Here is an 18,644-nt window from a genome sequence, read left to right on the forward strand (position 1 = left end):
GTCCTGGCCCAGCCTCCCTGTGGCCTTCGCCCGAGCTGGCCGGGGCTCCCGCTGTGTCCGCACGCCAGGAGCAGGGTGGTGAGGAGGGGGGATGCTCGGGGCCTCTGCCATCCTGTCCCATCCCAGCCCCCCAACATCAGCACTTCTGGGGCACCGGGACAGTGGGTCCAGCTCCTGCCCCCGGTGCAGGCAGGCTGCAGGCAGCAGTGCTGGCAGGGGGCCAGACACCTCTGCCCCCTCCTTGCTGCCACGTGCTCGAGACGTGAACCCTCTGGGACATTGAGCAACCCCCTTCTGCCGACGTATGGAGAATCTCACTGGGGATGTGCTGCAACGTGGGGTCCCACGGGGGGCCTGGGGACCAAGGAGCGAGCTGGTGCCCAGCCATGGGGGTCCCCAGAAACATCCCCTTCTCCTGAGCTCTCCCTGAGCCAGGCAGGGACAGGGACAGGGACAGGCACGAGGACCTGGCACCACAATGTGAAACTCCTGTGGCAGTGGCACGGAGCCATTGCTGCCCGCGGGGCGCTGCAGATGGGGCCGCCAGCCCCCCACTGCCCCCGTCCTGGGGCAGAGGCCACGGCTGGGGCAATGGCCAGCACTGCCCATCCCTGGTGTCCCTGCGGCATGTGGCAATCGGGGTAAATTGTTCTATTTAGGGAAAGGCCACAGGGTCCCTCATCCCTTTTGCAATCCTTGGTGGTGGCAGCTCTCCCACTGTCCCCACACGTCCCAGCCAGGTGCCCACACTGCCGCCTGCTCTCTCCCCTCAGACATGTCCCCCCTGCGCCTCTTGTCCCTTCCTGTGTGTCTCCAGGATTTCCAAGTGTCCTGCCATGGGGACCAGTGCTGTACTGAGGTGTGCAGACACTGCTGGCCCCATGATCTTGAGGTACCTGGGGCCACCCTGGAGCTTTGTGGAGGTGCAGGGACATCATAGTGTCCCCCCAGAGGGGGCTGCATCTTCCCAGGGGCTGGAGCTTCACCATGGGGTTCATGGAGGACATGTTGGTCTGCAGCCACTTGTGACAGCCATCAACCTCTGCTGGGAGATGTCCTTCCCCCTGGGAATATAGGGGCAGGAGTCACCCCAGCCAGGCCCTGGGAGGGGGCTCGGTGCCACAACTCCCCAGGATGAAGATGTTCCCCATGAAGATGCTCGGGGGGCTGGAGCACCCCCCTGTGAGGACAGGCTGAGAGAGTTGAGGGAGTTCAGCTGGAGAAGAGAAGGCTCCGGGGAGACCTTAGAGCGGCCTCCCAGGACTGAAAGGGGCTACAGGAAAGGGGGGAGGGACTCTTGATCAGAGGGGTAGGGATAGGATGGGGGGGAACAGTTTTAAACTGAAAGAGAGGAGATTTAGGTTAGATCTAAGGAAGAAATTCTTCCCTGTGAGGGTGGTGAGGCCCTGGCACAGGTTGCCCAGAGAAGCTGTGGCTGCCCCCTCCCTGGAAGGGTTCAAGGCCAGGTTGGACGGGGCTTTGGGCAACCTGGGCTAGTGGAAGGTGTCGCTGCCCATGGCAGGGGGGTTGGAACTGGATGAGCTTTAAGGCCCCTTCCAACCCAAACCATTCTGTGATATGATATGACATGAGGTCCCTCGCCAGGCATGTCTTCAGCCCACGGGGTCATCTGTGACCCACCATCTCCACCTTGCCACAAGGCAGCTGAGCCAGAGACAGCTCAGTGCAGGGCTGTTCTCAGCACCCTGGGGCTGTGACACCTTGGTCCCCCTGCCTCTTGGTGGTGCTATGGGGGGATCCAACAGCAGGGAATGCCAGGGATGACACAGGGACACTCAGGGACAGGAGGGTGGCAGGTCAGGGGGAAGCTTGCCCAAACATGGGGTCTGTGGCAGCAGAAACCCGAGGATCTCACTGCACCTCCCGGGGGCCCCAATGGCCCTGGGCAGCCTCCCTGGGGCCCAAACCCGGGGCTGGGCACCCCGTTTCAGCTCAGCCTGGTCCAAACCATGCTGCAGCCCCATGGTGACTGTGCCAGGCATCAGGCCCAGCCCCTGTCCCCCTGCTCCTGCCATCTCTGCCAGCAGTGGCAGCTCCCCCTGACCTCTCCCAGTAGGATGTGGGGGATGTGGGGGGCCCATTTTTGGCTGATAGGGTCCCCAGAGGCACGAGGAGTGTTGGGGAATGATTCATGTCCCATGGACAGGGAGCTGGGGAGTGAACTGGGGCTGCTAAGCCCCATTCACCCCCCAACCTGCTGCCCGGAGCACTACAAGCAGCTCAGGATAGTGCTGAAGCCAAATGGGGGGAGCAAGGGAGCAGAGCATCCCCTGTGTCCCTCTGTCCCCAGAGCCCTGTGTCGTCCCTGTAGCTCCAAGCAGCTCTGCAGTGGCCCAGACACCCTGACGTGGCCAATCTCCTGGCTGGTGCCTGCATAGGGCCAGCAGCAACCACGGGCCTTGGTGCAGCACTGGGTCCCATGCCAGGACACCCAGAGATGCCAGAGACACCTTGGAAGGGACAAGAGGCGCAGTGGGGACATGTCTGAGTGGCAGTGTGGGCACCTGGCTGGGACGTGTGGGGACAGTGGGAGAGCTGCCACCACCAAGGATTGCAAAAGGGATGAGGGACCCTGTGGCCTTTCCCTAAATAGAACAATTTACCCCGATTGCCACATGCCGCAGGGACACCAGGGATGGGCAGTGCTGGCCATTGCCCCAGCCGTGGCCTCTGCCCCAGGACGGGGGCAGTGGGGGGCTGGCGGCCCCATCCGCAGTGCCCCGCGGACAGCAATGGCTCCGTGCCACTGCCACAGGAGTTTCACATTGTGGTGCCAGGTCCTCGTGCCTGTCCCCGTCCCTGTCCCTGCCTGGATCAAGGAGAGCTCAGGAGAAGGGGATGTTTCTGGGGACCCCCATGGCTGGGCACCAGCTCGCTCCTTGGTCCCCAGGCCCCCCGTGGGACCCCACGTTGCAGCACATCCCCAGTGAGATTCTCCATACGTCGGCAGAAGGGGGTTGCTCAATGTCCCAGAGGGTTCACGTCTGGAGCGCATGGCAGCAAGGAGGGGGCAGAGGTGTCTGGCCCCCTGCCAGCACTGCTGCCTGCAGCCTGCCTGCACCGGGGGCAGGAGCTGGACCCACTGTCCTGGTGCCCCTGAAGTGCTGATGTTGGGGGGCTGGGATGGGACAGGATGGCAGAGGCCCCAAGCATCCCCCCTGCTCGCCAACCGCTCCTGGCGTGGGGACACAGCGGGACCCTCAGCCAGCTCGGGCGAAGGCCATGGAGAGGCTGGGCCAGGACAGATTGCGCAGAGCCATGGACACTGCGGGGCCGAGCCCCAGCTGGGCTGGAGCCAAGCCCGGCCCTGCTGCCATCCAGCCCGGCCACAGCTGGCAGGAGAGGACAGCAGAGGACAGCAGGGGAGGGACGTGCCCCGGCTCTGCATAAAAAGCCCTCGGCAGGGATGGGGAGCAGGTGGCACCCGAGAAGAGCCCTGCCCAGCGCTGCCAGAGCCGTGGAACGGGGCCATGGAGCAGTACTTCTCAGCCACCCAGAAGATGGAGCAGGAGGTGATGTTCCCCAGCCTGCTCCGAGGGGTCTTCCCGCAGCAGGAGGGGGCGGCCCCGGCCGCGGGCGGCCACACGGACCTCTATGAGCGCTACCAGCTCCTCAAGGCCATCAAGCCCATGGTAGAGAAAGGCCTGGCCTCTGTCAATGACCAGAGCCCAACCAGCGCCGACGCCGACACATCCTCAGATGACAACACCATGGACGCCCAGCTGGAGGAGCGCTTGTCCCACCACCTGGCCGGTTTGCAGCAGGTCCTCACCCACCTCACCAGGGACACCAACGCCCTCACCCGGAGGTACAGCCAGATCCTGGAGCAGATCAGCCCCAGCGAGGGGCAGCCCAGCTGGTGACCCTGTCCCCGCCGCCAGGTAAGAGCTGAGGGGACGTGGAGCCCAGGGGCAACAGCACAAGGGGTGGCCGATGTCCTCGGGGACGTCCCCAAGATTGAAGGGGTGGGGAGCTCCTGGGAAAAGCCTTGAAATGGAGGCTGTCCCTCGAAGGCTGGCAGATGTCCCTCTCCATGCCGAGGGAGGGGACTCATCCCATCCCTCCGTGCAGAGACTCCAGACGTTCAGGGTCTACGGACCCAGGGTGGGTGTCCTGGGTCTCCCCCTGGCGTGGCCTTTGGGGTTAAGGACCGCTGCCGTTGCAGGATGGGTGCTGGTGGCACGAAGGAGAGGATGTCCCTATCGCTGACCATCGCGGGCTCTTCCCCAGCCCCGCTCGCCGTCCCTGCACCGTGGCAGCTGATCTCCCAGCACTCGCACCACACGCCAGAGATGGTTGCGACCACCCGAGAACCAAATGGTGCCTTATCCTCATAGGAAGAAGCATCTGGTCATGTTGGGAGGTCCATCAGAAGAGCCGCACACCCCGTGCCCTCCTCTTTATTTTCAAAGAGCGGCACAAAGGTGGCGGCGTTGCACAGTGGCCCCGACCTCCAACGGTCCCCTGCGACTGCTGAGCCCTTTTCCAGCTGGTACCTGGACTCTGAGGTTGTTTTCCCCAATCTTTGCTAATAAAACAAGCCCTGTGAAGCCATTGTCAGTGTGGTACTTTCTGCTGGCTGAAACCCTCAGGAACTGCCCCAGGGTGGGGCAGGGGGACACCGGCTCTGCCGGGAGGGGACTTTCCAGTACAATGATGGGGAATTTGAAGGGGCAAAGAATCACAGAATCATGGGATGGTTTGGGTTGAAAGGGACTTCAGAGACCATCCAGTCCAATCCCGGGCTGTGTGCAGGGACACCTTCCACTGGATCAGGTAGCTCAGAACCCCCTCCAGCCTTAGGGCATCCACAACTTCTCTGGGCAACCTGTTCCTGTGTCTCACTACCCTTATCCTAAAAAAGTTCTTCCTTACATTGACAGCAACACCATCAAAACCTGGTGCCTCTTTTCTGTGCACAGAGGTGTGTGAATGTGCCAAACACACAGCCCAGACATGCAACAGGAACACTGACACTAAACCTCGCTGCGCTGCACCCAGAAGGGAGAAGGAGAGACACTGGCCCACACCCAACACATTCTCCAGGTTCAGGGCTCTCTTCCAAGGTCTCCCTGGGGGTGTCCCACCACTGCTGGTGCTGCCATGTGCCCCAAAGCCCCCCACGCCTTTCTCCAGCCCATCAGAGTTTGTGCCACAGAACTTGCTGCCCCAACCGGGACTGAGCCTGGGGACCATCCCTGAGGGTCAGAGGAGCTGCAAGTTTCAGCCTCTCTGGAAAGCAACTGCCCCCAGGACCCCAGCCCCATGTCCAGGTTTGGGTTATGTTGGAGGTTCCCATGTCCTCTCGCCTGTTCAGACCATTTTTTCTGGCTGTCAAGACCACGTTGGCTTCAGGTGGTCCTCCCTGTTCTCAAGCAGTGGGGACATGGTCCCCAGCCACCTGTAGCCAAGTAGCCGTCAGGCAGGGGGACAGGGGCTCTGGTGGGGGCAGCTGGAGGCTGGATCCAGCACTGCCCCACACCTGAAAGGCTTGTGAGTGGTTTTGAGCAAGGACAAGGACAGTCCTGTTTGTGTCAGGGGAGGCAGAGACATGGGGGGATCTGACAGCACAAGGTGATAGGGATGACATGGGGACACTTAGGGACACATGTGTGGTGGCATTTTTCCCCTTCCTGAGCCGTGGCTGAGGATGTGTTCCCCACGAGGATGGGGATCGGGGGAGGCTTTCCCAAATGCCAGGTGTGCAGCCAGAGACCTGAGGAGCTCATTGCACCCCACGGGGGCTCGGCACCATCCCCTCTCTGCACTGCATCCACACTGCGCAGGGCCCTGTCCCATGTGTGTCCTCGCAGAGCTGACGGCCAACTGCTGTCTGGTGGAAGTGGGGGGGTCCCATAGTGTTCAGCCCAGCTTTGGGGAGACAGGACCCAGTGTTCGCCCTGGCTCTGGGCCAAAATGCCCCTGAATCTCTCAATTTCTGGGAAGGGCAACTATGGCATCTATGAAAGCAGCTGCTGAGCACCATGTTTCCCAAACACACAGGCCAACCAGTCTGAGGACTTCAGAGCAGATCTGCCCCACCAGGTTGCTCCTCAGCCCTGGCAACGTTGCAGCCTTCTGTCTTATGCAGAAACAGTGAAACATCAGGGGAATACTGGGAAACACCTAAGCTGTCCCCATTGCAATGCCACCTCAAGGAGGGGCGTGAAGGAACAGGCTAGGGGAGAAGTGGAGCTGGAAGATGGACATGGGGACTCCAGACAGACTTTGGAGGTCCTCTGCCTCCATGCTGATGGCAGAGCAAGGTGTTGAACCATGAGGCATGGAGGGACATCGGTTCCCAGTGAGGTGAGGACCACGGAGGAGGTGATGTCCCTCTGGTGGTCTACCTGGCTGGAGCTCAGGGATGGGACTTTTGTCACCTGGAGAAGATGGTGGTCACAGCAAGGAAGGGCTGCCATCACCTCTGGCAATGGCTTCTGGCTTGGGCTGTGAGCTGGCAGCTGGAGAGGCTGGTGGTGCCCTGGGGAAGTATCATAGCGGGACATCGGGTGAAATGTTCCCCACCGCTGTGAACATCACCCGTTAGAGACGCAAGGGGCTCCCAGAAGAGGTCTGTGACGTGGGAGAGCTGGAAGGACACGCTGGTGACTTACGGGCCACTCGCAATCCCCCAGGACCCCCAGGTCCCTCTCTGCAAGCTGCTGCCTGGCCAGCCAGCCCTGCTGATTCACGGGAAACTTGTGCCTGCTCCGATGGCCGGGCATTGCATCACGCTGCCCCTGGGAATGCGTCAAGCCCCAGCGGTGCCCTGCTGCTGGCCACCACTTTTGGACATGACTGATAAGAGACGCAAGATGGTCACAGAAAAGGTCTTTGTCCTTAAAAAACGCAGCGCAGGCCCCTGGCAGGACGAGGGCTGACGGGGCAGATCAGGCCCTCCCTGGCGTGGCAGGGGGCTGCTGGCTCCGCGCTGCCCTGGAAAGGCTCCCGGGGCACCCGCACCCTCGCCAGCTGCCACCGGGAAATAACCTTTTCCATACATCTCGTTGAAGCAGATCAGGATCGCAGGTTTATTTATATCTGTTTAACACCATCTAATTAAGCAAAAAAGGAGTGACCTGGGCACAGAGGGGCAGTATCAGGAAGACAAGAGATAAAGTGCAGTTTCGACCCAAAATAAGAAATAGTTAAGAAATTCCAAATACCCTTCTGTGCCCAGCCCCAAGAAGTCCCAAGTCACACAACCCCACTGCCCCCAAGGACGGGTGGGCTGCCAGCACTCCCACCCCTCCCGGAGGGCAGGTTCCCTCCTGCACACCCCTGCCTTTGGATTTGGGGGTGCTCTGGCCTCAGCCGTGCCCCCTCCTGCTGCCCATCGCCCACTCGGGCAGGCACCAGGGGGAAAATACCCCACAAATTCACACCCACACACCTCAGGTCTGGCTCCCTGCTTGGCCGTGAGCCACCAAGGTCTCCTCAGGGCAAAGACGGGCACCAGCCTCCCAGGAGGAGATGGAGGGAGGGGATCCTCCCCTCTGCTCAGCCCTGGTGGGACACATCCAGGTGCTGGGTGCAGTCTGGTCTGCCAGTTCAAGAGAGAAATGGGCAGACTGGAGAGAGTCCAGTGAAGGGCATGAAGGCGATGAGAGGACTGAAGCATTTTCCATTTGAGCAGAGAGATGGTGTTTGAGCTGTTCAGCCTGGAGAAGAGAAGGCTCAGGGGGATCTTCTCCGTGTGTATAAAGTCCTAATGGGGATTGTGGAGAAGATGGAGCCAGACTCTTCCCAGTGGTGCCCAGAGACAGGACAAGAGACCATGGGCACAAACTGAAATGCAGGAAATCCCATCTGAACATAAGAAAAAACTTTCCTTTTTCTTACAGTGAGGGTGGTCAAAAACACCCTCAGCGGCTGCCCAGAGAGGTGGTGGAGTCTCCATCCTCAGAGATATCCAAAACCCAAGAGGACACGGTCCTGTCCCTGACCCTGCTGAGCAGGGGTTGGACTAGACCATCTCCAGAGGTGCCTTCCAGCCTCTCCAAGGCCGACTCTGGCTCTGTCCCTGCCTGGTGCCCCCCGTGCTCTCAGCCCAGGAGCTGCTGTGGGCTGCTCAGGGCATCTGATGGGGAGGGTTCTTGGCCAGGCTCGGGCTGTGATGCCGGCAGGGCTGCTCTCGGCAGTGTCCAACAGACTTTGGCTCCTGCTGTTGCCCCTCCAAGGCCTCTCCCTCATGCTGGGATGCTGTTGATTCCTTTCAGGCTGACACCTTCTTGATTTCAAAGTCCCTTTTGTAATTCCCTGGTCACTATTTAATCCAGCTGATGTCCCTCTTCCTCCTTAACATAACCAGTTTTGTGCAAACACCCTTCAGACAAGTATCAGCTGTTCATTATCACCTTCTTTCATCAGAGGGTGTTATCAAGGCCATTAGCTGAGGGTGGGCTGTGTGAGACCCCCACACCAGCCCTGCAGAAGGTGGGTGGCTGGGCAGGGCTTATGGGGGGGACTCCCTCTCCAGAAAAACCCATCACTTGCCCTCTTTTCCCCTTCCTCAAAACTGCTCAAATCAAGGCAGCTTTCCCATGGTGCTGCCTGCAGCCTGCCTGCACTGGGGGCAGGAACTGGACCCACTCTCTAGAGCCCCAGGAGTGGTAGGAATGAGGGGGACAGGACAGGACCAGACAGGAGAGGCCCTGGGCACCTCCCCTCCTCGCCCTCCACTCCCATCGTGGGGATGCAGCGGGACCCCTGGCCAGCTCAGGCGAAGGCTGGGCCAGGACAGATTGCGCAGAGCCAGGGACACGGCGGGGCCGAGCCCCAGCTGGGCTGGAGCCAAGCCCGGCCCTGCTGCCATCCAGCCCGGCCGCAGCTGGCAGGAGAGGACAGCAGAGGACAGCAGAGGAGACGTGCCCTGGCTTCACATAAAAAGACCTCGTTGGGGACGGGGAGCAGGTGGCACCCGAGAAGAGCCCTGCCCAGCGCTGCCAGAGCCGTGGAACGGGGCCATGGAGCAGTACTTCTCAGCCACCCAGAAGATGGAGCAGGAGATGATGTTCCCCAGCCTGCTCCGAGGGGTCTTCCCGCAGCAGGAGGGGGCGGCCCCGGCCGCGGGCGGCCACACGGACCTCTATGAGCGCTACCAGCTCCTCAAGGCCATCAAGCCCATGGTAGAGAAAGGCCTGGCCTCTGTCAATGACCAGAGCCCAACCAGCGCCGACGCCGACACATCCTCAGATGACAACACCATGGACGCCCAGCTGGAGGAGCGCTTGTCCCACCACCTGGCCGGTTTGCAGCAGGTCCTCACCCACCTCACCAGGGACACCAACGCCCTCACCCGGAGGTACAGCCAGATCCTGGAGCAGATCAGCCCCAGCGAGGGGCAGCCCAGCTGGTGACCCTGTCCCCGCCGCCAGGTAAGAGCTGAGGGGACGTGGAGCCCAGGGGCAACAGCACAAGGGGTGGCCGATGTCCTCGGGGACGTCCCCAAGATTGAAGGGGTGGGGAGCTCCTGGGAAAAGCCTTGAAATGGAGGCTGTCCCTCGAAGGCTGGCAGATGTCCCTCTCCATGCCGAGGGAGGGGACTCATCCCATCCCTCCGTGCAGAGACTCCAGACGTTCAGGGTCTACGGACCCAGGGTGGGTGTCCTGGGTCTCCCCCTGGCGTGGCCTTTGGGGTTAAGGACCGCTGCCGTTGCAGGATGGGTGCTGGTGGCACGAAGGAGAGGATGTCCCTATCGCTGACCATCGCGGGCTCTTCCCCAGCCCCGCTCGCCGTCCCTGCACCGTGGCAGCTGATCTCCCAGCACTCGCACCACACGCCAGAGATGGTTGCGACCACCCGAGAACCAGATGGTGCCTTATCCTCATAGGAAGAAGCATCTGGTCATGTTGGGAGGTCCATCAGAAGAGCCGCACACCCCGTGCCCTCCTCTTTATTTTCAAAGAGCGGCACAAAGGTGGCGGCGTTGCACAGTGGCCCCGACCTCCAACGGTCCCCTGCGACTGCTGAGCCCTTTTCCAGCTGGTACCTGGACTCTGAGGTTGTTTTCCCCAATCTTTGCTAATAAAACAAGCCCTGTGAAGCCATTGTCAGTGTGGTACTTTCTGCTGGCTGAAACCCTCAGGAACTGCCCCAGGGTGGGGCAGGGGGACACCGGCTCTGCCGGGAGGGGACTTTCCAGTACAATGATGGGGAATTTGAAGGGGCAAAGAATCACAGAATCATGGGATGGTTTGGGTTGAAAGGGACTTCAGAGACCATCCAGTCCAATCCCGGGCTGTGTGCAGGGACACCTTCCACTGGATCAGGTAGCTCAGAACCCCCTCCAGCCTTAGGGCATCCACAACTTCTCTGGGCAACCTGTTCCTGTGTCTCACTACCCTTATCCTAAAAAAGTTCTTCCTTACATTGACAGCAACACCATCAAAACCTGGTGCCTCTTTTCTGTGCACAGAGGTGTGTGAATGTGCCAAACACACAGCCCAGACATGCAACAGGAACACTGACACTAAACCTCGCTGCGCTGCACCCAGAAGGGAGAAGGAGAGACACTGGCCCACACCCAACACATTCTCCAGGTTCAGGGCTCTCTTCCAAGGTCTCCCTGGGGGTGTCCCACCACTGCTGGTGCTGCCATGTGCCCCAAAGCCCCCCACGCCTTTCTCCAGCCCATCAGAGTTTGTGCCACAGAACTTGCTGCCCCAACCGGGACTGAGCCTGGGGACCATCCCTGAGGGTCAGAGGAGCTGCAAGTTTCAGCCTCTCTGGAAAGCAACTGCCCCCAGGACCCCAGCCCCATGTCCAGGTTTGGGTTATGTTGGAGGTTCCCATGTCCTCTCGCCTGTTCAGACCATTTTTTCTGGCTGTCAAGACCACGTTGGCTTCAGGTGGTCCTCCCTGTTCTCAAGCAGTGGGGACATGGTCCCCAGCCACCTGTAGCCAAGTAGCCGTCAGGCAGGGGGACAGGGGCTCTGGTGGGGGCAGCTGGAGGCTGGATCCAGCACTGCCCCACACCTGAAAGGCTTGTGAGTGGTTTTGAGCAAGGACAAGGACAGTCCTGTTTGTGTCAGGGGAGGCAGAGACATGGGGGGATCTGACAGCACAAGGTGATAGGGATGACATGGGGACACTTAGGGACACATGTGTGGTGGCATTTTTCCCCTTCCTGAGCCGTGGCTGAGGATGTGTTCCCCACGAGGATGGGGATCGGGGGAGGCTTTCCCAAATGCCAGGTGTGCAGCCAGAGACCTGAGGAGCTCATTGCACCCCACGGGGGCTCGGCACCATCCCCTCTCTGCACTGCATCCACACTGCGCAGGGCCCTGTCCCATGTGTGTCCTCGCAGAGCTGACGGCCAACTGCTGTCTGGTGGAAGTGGGGGGGTCCCATAGTGTTCAGCCCAGCTTTGGGGAGACAGGACCCAGTGTTCGCCCTGGCTCTGGGCCAAAATGCCCCTGAATCTCTCAATTTCTGGGAAGGGCAACTATGGCATCTATGAAAGCAGCTGCTGAGCACCATGTTTCCCAAACACACAGGCCAACCAGTCTGAGGACTTCAGAGCAGATCTGCCCCACCAGGTTGCTCCTCAGCCCTGGCAACGTTGCAGCCTTCTGTCTTATGCAGAAACAGTGAAACATCAGGGGAATACTGGGAAACACCTAAGCTGTCCCCATTGCAATGCCACCTCAAGGAGGGGCGTGAAGGAACAGGCTAGGGGAGAAGTGGAGCTGGAAGATGGACATGGGGACTCCAGACAGACTTTGGAGGTCCTCTGCCTCCATGCTGATGGCAGAGCAAGGTGTTGAACCATGAGGCATGGAGGGACATCGGTTCCCAGTGAGGTGAGGACCACGGAGGAGGTGATGTCCCTCTGGTGGTCTACCTGGCTGGAGCTCAGGGATGGGACTTTTGTCACCTGGAGAAGATGGTGGTCACAGCAAGGAAGGGCTGCCATCACCTCTGGCAATGGCTTCTGGCTTGGGCTGTGAGCTGGCAGCTGGAGAGGCTGGTGGTGCCCTGGGGAAGTATCATAGCGGGACATCGGGTGAAATGTTCCCCACCGCTGTGAACATCACCCGTTAGAGACGCAAGGGGCTCCCAGAAGAGGTCTGTGACGTGGGAGAGCTGGAAGGACACGCTGGTGACTTACGGGCCACTCGCAATCCCCCAGGACCCCCAGGTCCCTCTCTGCAAGCTGCTGCCTGGCCAGCCAGCCCTGCTGATTCACGGGAAACTTGTGCCTGCTCCGATGGCCGGGCATTGCATCACGCTGCCCCTGGGAATGCGTCAAGCCCCAGCGGTGCCCTGCTGCTGGCCACCACTTTTGGACATGACTGATAAGAGACGCAAGATGGTCACAGAAAAGGTCTTTGTCCTTAAAAAACGCAGCGCAGGCCCCTGGCAGGACGAGGGCTGACGGGGCAGATCAGGCCCTCCCTGGCGTGGCAGGGGGCTGCTGGCTCCGCGCTGCCCTGGAAAGGCTCCCGGGGCACCCGCACCCTCGCCAGCTGCCACCGGGAAATAACCTTTTCCATACATCTCGTTGAAGCAGATCAGGATCGCAGGTTTATTTATATCTGTTTAACACCATCTAATTAAGCAAAAAAGGAGTGACCTGGGCACAGAGGGGCAGTATCAGGAAGACAAGAGATAAAGTGCAGTTTCGACCCAAAATAAGAAATAGTTAAGAAATTCCAAATACCCTTCTGTGCCCAGCCCCAAGAAGTCCCAAGTCACACAACCCCACTGCCCCCAAGGACGGGTGGGCTGCCAGCACTCCCACCCCTCCCGGAGGGCAGGTTCCCTCCTGCACACCCCTGCCTTTGGATTTGGGGGTGCTCTGGCCTCAGCCGTGCCCCCTCCTGCTGCCCATCGCCCACTCGGGCAGGCACCAGGGGGAAAATACCCCACAAATTCACACCCACACACCTCAGGTCTGGCTCCCTGCTTGGCCGTGAGCCACCAAGGTCTCCTCAGGGCAAAGACGGGCACCAGCCTCCCAGGAGGAGATGGAGGGAGGGGATCCTCCCCTCTGCTCAGCCCTGGTGGGACACATCCAGGTGCTGGGTGCAGTCTGGTCTGCCAGTTCAAGAGAGAAATGGGCAGACTGGAGAGAGTCCAGTGAAGGGCATGAAGGCGATGAGAGGACTGAAGCATTTTCCATTTGAGCAGAGAGATGGTGTTTGAGCTGTTCAGCCTGGAGAAGAGAAGGCTCAGGGGGATCTTCTCCGTGTGTATAAAGTCCTAATGGGGATTGTGGAGAAGATGGAGCCAGACTCTTCCCAGTGGTGCCCAGAGACAGGACAAGAGACCATGGGCACAAACTGAAATGCAGGAAATCCCATCTGAACATAAGAAAAAACTTTCCTTTTTCTTACAGTGAGGGTGGTCAAAAACACCCTCAGCGGCTGCCCAGAGAGGTGGTGGAGTCTCCATCCTCAGAGATATCCAAAACCCAAGAGGACACGGTCCTGTCCCTGACCCTGCTGAGCAGGGGTTGGACTAGACCATCTCCAGAGGTGCCTTCCAGCCTCTCCAAGGCCGACTCTGGCTCTGTCCCTGCCTGGTGCCCCCCGTGCTCTCAGCCCAGGAGCTGCTGTGGGCTGCTCAGGGCATCTGATGGGGAGGGTTCTTGGCCAGGCTCGGGCTGTGATGCTGGCAGGGCTGCTCTCGGCAGTGTCCAACAGACTTTGGCTCCTGCTGTTGCCCCTCCAAGGCCTCTCCCTCATGCTGGGATGCTGTTGATTCCTTTCAGGCTGACACCTTCTTGATTTCAAAGTCCCTTTTGTAATTCCCTGGTCACTATTTAATCCAGCTGATGTCCCTCTTCCTCCTTAACATAACCAGTTTTGTGCAAACACCCTTCAGACAAGTATCAGCTGTTCATTATCACCTTCTTTCATCAGAGGGTGTTATCAAGGCCATTAGCTGAGGGTGGGCTGTGTGAGACCCCCACACCAGCCCTGCAGAAGGTGGGTGGCTGGGCAGGGCTTATGGGGGGGACTCCCTCTCCAGAAAAACCCATCACTTGCCCTCTTTTCCCCTTCCTCAAAACTGCTCAAATCAAGGCAGCTTTCCCATGGTGCTGCCTGCAGCCTGCCTGCACTGGGGGCAGGAACTGGACCCACTCTCTAGAGCCCCAGGAGTGGTAGGAATGAGGGGGACAGGACAGGACCAGACAGGAGAGGCCCTGGGCACCTCCCCTCCTCGCCCTCCACTCCCATCGTGGGGATGCAGCGGGACCCCTGGCCAGCTCAGGCGAAGGCTGGGCCAGGACAGATTGCGCAGAGCCAGGGACACGGCGGGGCCGAGCCCCAGCTGGGCTGGAGCCAAGCCCGGCCCTGCTGCCATCCAGCCCGGCCGCAGCTGGCAGGAGAGGACAGCAGAGGACAGCAGAGGAGACGTGCCCTGGCTTCACATAAAAAGACCTCGTTGGGGACGGGGAGCAGGTGGCACCCGAGAAGAGCCCTGCCCAGCGCTGCCAGAGCCGTGGAACGGGGCCATGGAGCAGTACTTCTCAGCCACCCAGAAGATGGAGCAGGAGGTGATGTTCCCCAGCCTGCTCCGAGGGGTCTTCCCGCAGCAGGAGGGGGCGGCCCCGGCCGCGGGCGGCCACACGGACCTCTATGAGCGCTACCAGCTCCTCAAGGCCATCAAGCCCATGGTAGAGAAAGGCCTGGCCTCTGTCAACGACCAGAGCCTGACCAGCGCCGACGCCGATACAGTCTCAGATGAGGGTGCAGACAGCAATCTGGAAGAGCGCCTCTCCCATCACGTCAATGGCTTGCAGCAAGTTCTGACAGACCTCACCAAAAACACCAACGCCCTCACCCGGAGGTACAGCCAGATCCTGGAGCAGATCAGCCTCAGTGAAGATCAGTCCAGCTCGTGAGCCTGCACCCCCAGCCTCGGAGGTAAGAGCTTGGGGAGATGCAGTGCCAAGGAGGAGCTGGCTGAGGCGTAACATACTTTGTCCTGTTGCCCTATCAGCTGGGTGGCTTTCCAATGTTTGCATCACACCCTCAGATCCCAGGAGTTATGAGTCTGCACTTCATTGCTCAACAGATGCATCCTCTTGGGTTTGTCTTTCTCAATTGCCCACTGGTGCAAGCTGCGCCACTGAACAAAGGTCACTTTGTTAGCTCCACGTTGTCCCCAAGACTCCCCAGCTTGCAGCATAGGCAACGTCTGGCTGTTGTTGGGCAGACACAAAAGATCTCAGGGACAAAAGGGCCATGTGGTTGGAAGACTCTGAGCTCTGGTCTCCAGGAACTGCCAGACAGTGATGCTCTGGCTGCTTCTCTCTGTGATGGAAACCACAACAGACTAATTTTTAGGGAGCAATTTGGCAATTTCAGGTCTCTAAATGTCTAAATTTGACATATCACCTGTAAACATCTCAGATATTTCAATTCTCCTCTAGCCTGGAGGATGAAAACCATTCTCCATCCTGGTGGGACTTTCATCCCTGAGAACCCTTGGGGAGATATCCCTGTGCCCCATTGGAGATGGGGCTCATGGCCAAGCTCCCTGTAGTGAAATGGAGAGTGTAGAAAAGTGACAGCAACAATGGAGAGCATTGACTTCACAATGTTAACCCTTGTTTTGGGTGAAACATGGCCAGGAATGGCAATGTCCCAGCCAAACCATGTTGGTTATCCCCACAGGGTGATCTGTCATCCACAGCCCAGCGGCACTTTTTCTCCTGCGCCGAGTCCCACTGAGGAACGTCCTTCGTGAGCAGTGCAGAGCTTTGCCATCTGCCCATTGGGCGCTGCCTGCGCCAGTCAACTTGCCCTGCGGCCAATCCTGCTGGCAACCTTGCTGCTTTGTCTCGCTCCTGTCCCAAGGGGTCTTCTGTGGGACAGAAATGAGTGTTTCATGTTACTGCTTTGTAGAAGGTATCTGTAACTTTGAAGCGATGCTTTTTTCTGTGTGTGCCTAACCCCCCCCCCCACCAGTCTCTTTGATAATATAAATGAAATGCGAAGCCTTGTGCAAACGTGCTTTGTGTTTCCCACCAGCTGCCACTTCTGTATAGCTACTGTCCCCCAGCCCATGAGGATGAGGGGACCCTGGCCACCGAGGCCATGCTCCACTGCACAGAGGTGAGCTGGGTTTCTCCAGCAGAGAGTGAGAATTGGGTTTGTGTTGGGATGGATGTTCCCCCAGCCCTCTGGCTCTCGTACCTTGCAAAAGCTTGGTGTAATCCTGCCATCATCCTGTACTGGGTGTTGGGATCCCAACCTGCTCCCCAGCATCCTTCCTTCCCTTCCTCAGCATCCCCTCCTCTCCTGGACTCCCAACTTTTCAGCTCCACAACCCAATTGGTACCTGCACAACCCTTCTTTCGGACCGCACTCATCCAGCCCTTCAGGCCCAGCACCATCGCCACCACACACAGCCCTGGGGGCAACCTGCCACAATCCCTGGCACCCCCAGAAACAGTGGGGGGCAACTATGCCTCCTCCCTGCTTGGCCGTGGCATCCTCTGGAGCCAAGGGCGATGGAGGAGGTGGGGATGCTCAGCTGGGGTGAGTAGGAAGGCTTTGCTCGCCTTCAATCCCTGTAAGCTGTGGGGAAAGCAAGGGCAAAGCCCTCACTGGGTGGGTGGGCAGGGGCTGCAAGCCCTTTGAAGGGTGGTTGGAGCCCTCAGCACAGGCTGGGTCCCACCTTCAGATGACTCCTTCCCTCCCAGACACACCACCTAGGGAAGTCCTACTGAGCTGGGCACTAGAGGGAGGTGTCCCCTTGACTCTTCAGGCCATTTTAAAATAAATTCAGCGGTTGAAGCATTGACTGAACAAACACTGGTCCTCCATGAGCTTTGCAGTTTTCATTAAAGAAACTGGAGATCTGAGAGCATCTGTGGTGAGAGGAGGATCGTGACCATGCCCTGGGCTGCAGGCTCCAGTTGTGTTGCGTGTGTTGCTGCACATGCTCTCCAAATGTGCCATATCTCAAGGCTGAAATAACATCCTTCAGACTGAAACCAGAGGCTCATCAGCTTTAAAAGTCTTAGTCTAAAATGAGCAAATGTTCTGCAGATGGTTCCCCTGTTTCTTCCCATTACCTGATGTGAAAGACTGAAATGTCAAATGATTGTCTCAAAGCTTGTTTGTGTGTGTGCTTTGAGTCACAGGGTGGTGTAGGTAATGCCTTGAACATTCTTCAAAGACCAGCTGTGGCCTTTGTAATTAGTCTAAGGCATGTCACCCAAGGAAGCAGGAGTGTATCAAAGGATGCACCCTCCCACTCCCTTGCAGTTGTACTGACAGACTCCTTAGATAAGCCTCAAATGGGGTAAATGTGGACTGAGTGAAACCAAATGTTTCCCCTCAAGCACAAGTACCGCTAATCACTGGCTCTATTGTGTAAGCCCGATACTTCCTTGCGGCTTCACCACTGAAGAGGTGACAAGAACTGATAAGAGGTGAGCATTTCTGCCCCAGAACTGGATGATTGCTCAAAAAGCATGAAGTCAGCAAAAACGTGTGGGAACAGAGGAAAAACCAAAGTTGGGCAGGATGAGTACAACCACCGACTCAATTGGACAAGGGGTGGTGCACCCCATCTCCCCCTCAATGCATGTGCAGAACCCATGCTCCACCTTTTTCCTCATCTCTCATGGAAATGAGTTTGTGGAATACCTGCCCCTCCTCGTCTACTATGCTAATCAGTTGATAAGATGAACTTAAAAGGTGACAGAAAACTTTGCTGTGTGTGCACCCACCACCGAAGAACTGAAGACTGAGGACCAACGGGACACTGCTGGATCCATGGTGGTGACTATTCTTGCAACTCTATTCCGCATGCTTGCTTGATTTCTGTCTTTTCCTTCCACTCTGTCCTATTGCTACCCCTCTTCGCTTTTAATAATAAAAACTGGTTTGGGTGTATGGCATTTGACCTTGTTTGTGCCTTAATCTCAGTCTTGGGATCATATTGAAACCTCCCCTGACATTGGATTGGGACACCTGAAGGCAGGTCCATGCCTTGGTCATGGGTGCATGTTCACGTTAACCCCCACGGTGGGGCCCTGAGCGCTCAGCAGCACTTTGAAGCTCCACAGCACTGCGAAGAAACAGAAAAGCAGGAACTCCAACCCTTGCTTTTATTTTAGTGAAACTCTAATAGCACAGAAAATAAAAGAGAAAACTTATTTCACAATTTAACAACAAAATGCACTGCAGCTTCAAAGCATCCCCCCACCACCCCCCTGCCCTGATATCCTGAGCAATGGTAGATGCTATCTCAAAATCAGTCATGCTTAAATCTCTGCACAGTCTCAAAAATACCCCAGAAGCATCGACTGATGGTGCTGGGCAAAAGAAAAGACCTATCATTTTTTTGCCTAGTTCTCCCATTCGTTTTTACCTTCCTTGAAACTTTGGGGACCAACCACGGCTGAAAAGACAAGACTGTGCCGTGTAGGGCAATAGGACTGGGCAAGTGTCTCAGCAAGGAGGATAACTTGAGCCTGGTAGTCTCACTATTGCTCTTCAAGCTTCTCCTGCTGTGCCCATGGGGAAGACCCAAGGGCTGGAAGACCCAGGTCTGTCTGCAGCCCCTCTACCAACCAGGCAGAGGTCTGGGAGAAACTCCTACATCTTACCCAGCCACAGCTCTGAGGATGCTAATGTAGGGGTAGAGAGGC

General features: G+C 58.3%; 3 protein-coding genes across 3 annotated transcripts; all 3 read left to right on the forward strand.

Moving 5' to 3' along the window:
• Positions 1-3,384: 3,384 nt before the first annotated feature.
• LOC141940285 (mid1-interacting protein 1-B-like) lies at positions 3,385-4,574 on the forward strand. Its single transcript, XM_074861071.1, has 2 exons — positions 3,385-3,902; positions 4,187-4,574. The coding sequence occupies exon 1, from the start codon at positions 3,492-3,494 to the stop codon at positions 3,882-3,884; it is 393 nt and encodes a 130-aa protein (XP_074717172.1). The 5' UTR covers positions 3,385-3,491; the 3' UTR covers positions 3,885-3,902; positions 4,187-4,574.
• Positions 4,575-8,990: 4,416 nt separating this feature from the next.
• Positions 8,991-10,074, forward strand: LOC141940286 (mid1-interacting protein 1-B-like). Its single transcript, XM_074861072.1, has 2 exons — positions 8,991-9,401; positions 9,686-10,074. The coding sequence occupies exon 1, from the start codon at positions 8,991-8,993 to the stop codon at positions 9,381-9,383; it is 393 nt and encodes a 130-aa protein (XP_074717173.1). The 3' UTR covers positions 9,384-9,401; positions 9,686-10,074.
• A 4,375-nt stretch (positions 10,075-14,449) lies between these two features.
• Positions 14,450-15,752, forward strand: LOC141940287 (mid1-interacting protein 1A-like). The gene is made up of 2 exons (XM_074861073.1): positions 14,450-14,901; positions 15,655-15,752. Exon 1 carries the CDS (start codon positions 14,490-14,492, stop codon positions 14,877-14,879), a length of 390 nt encoding a protein of 129 aa, XP_074717174.1. The 5' UTR covers positions 14,450-14,489; the 3' UTR covers positions 14,880-14,901; positions 15,655-15,752.
• The last annotated feature ends 2,892 nt before the right edge of the window (positions 15,753-18,644 follow it).

Source organism: Strix uralensis, chromosome 2 (assembly GCF_047716275.1).
Source record: "Strix uralensis isolate ZFMK-TIS-50842 chromosome 2, bStrUra1, whole genome shotgun sequence".
Lineage (NCBI taxonomy): Eukaryota > Metazoa > Chordata > Aves > Strigiformes > Strigidae > Strix > Strix uralensis.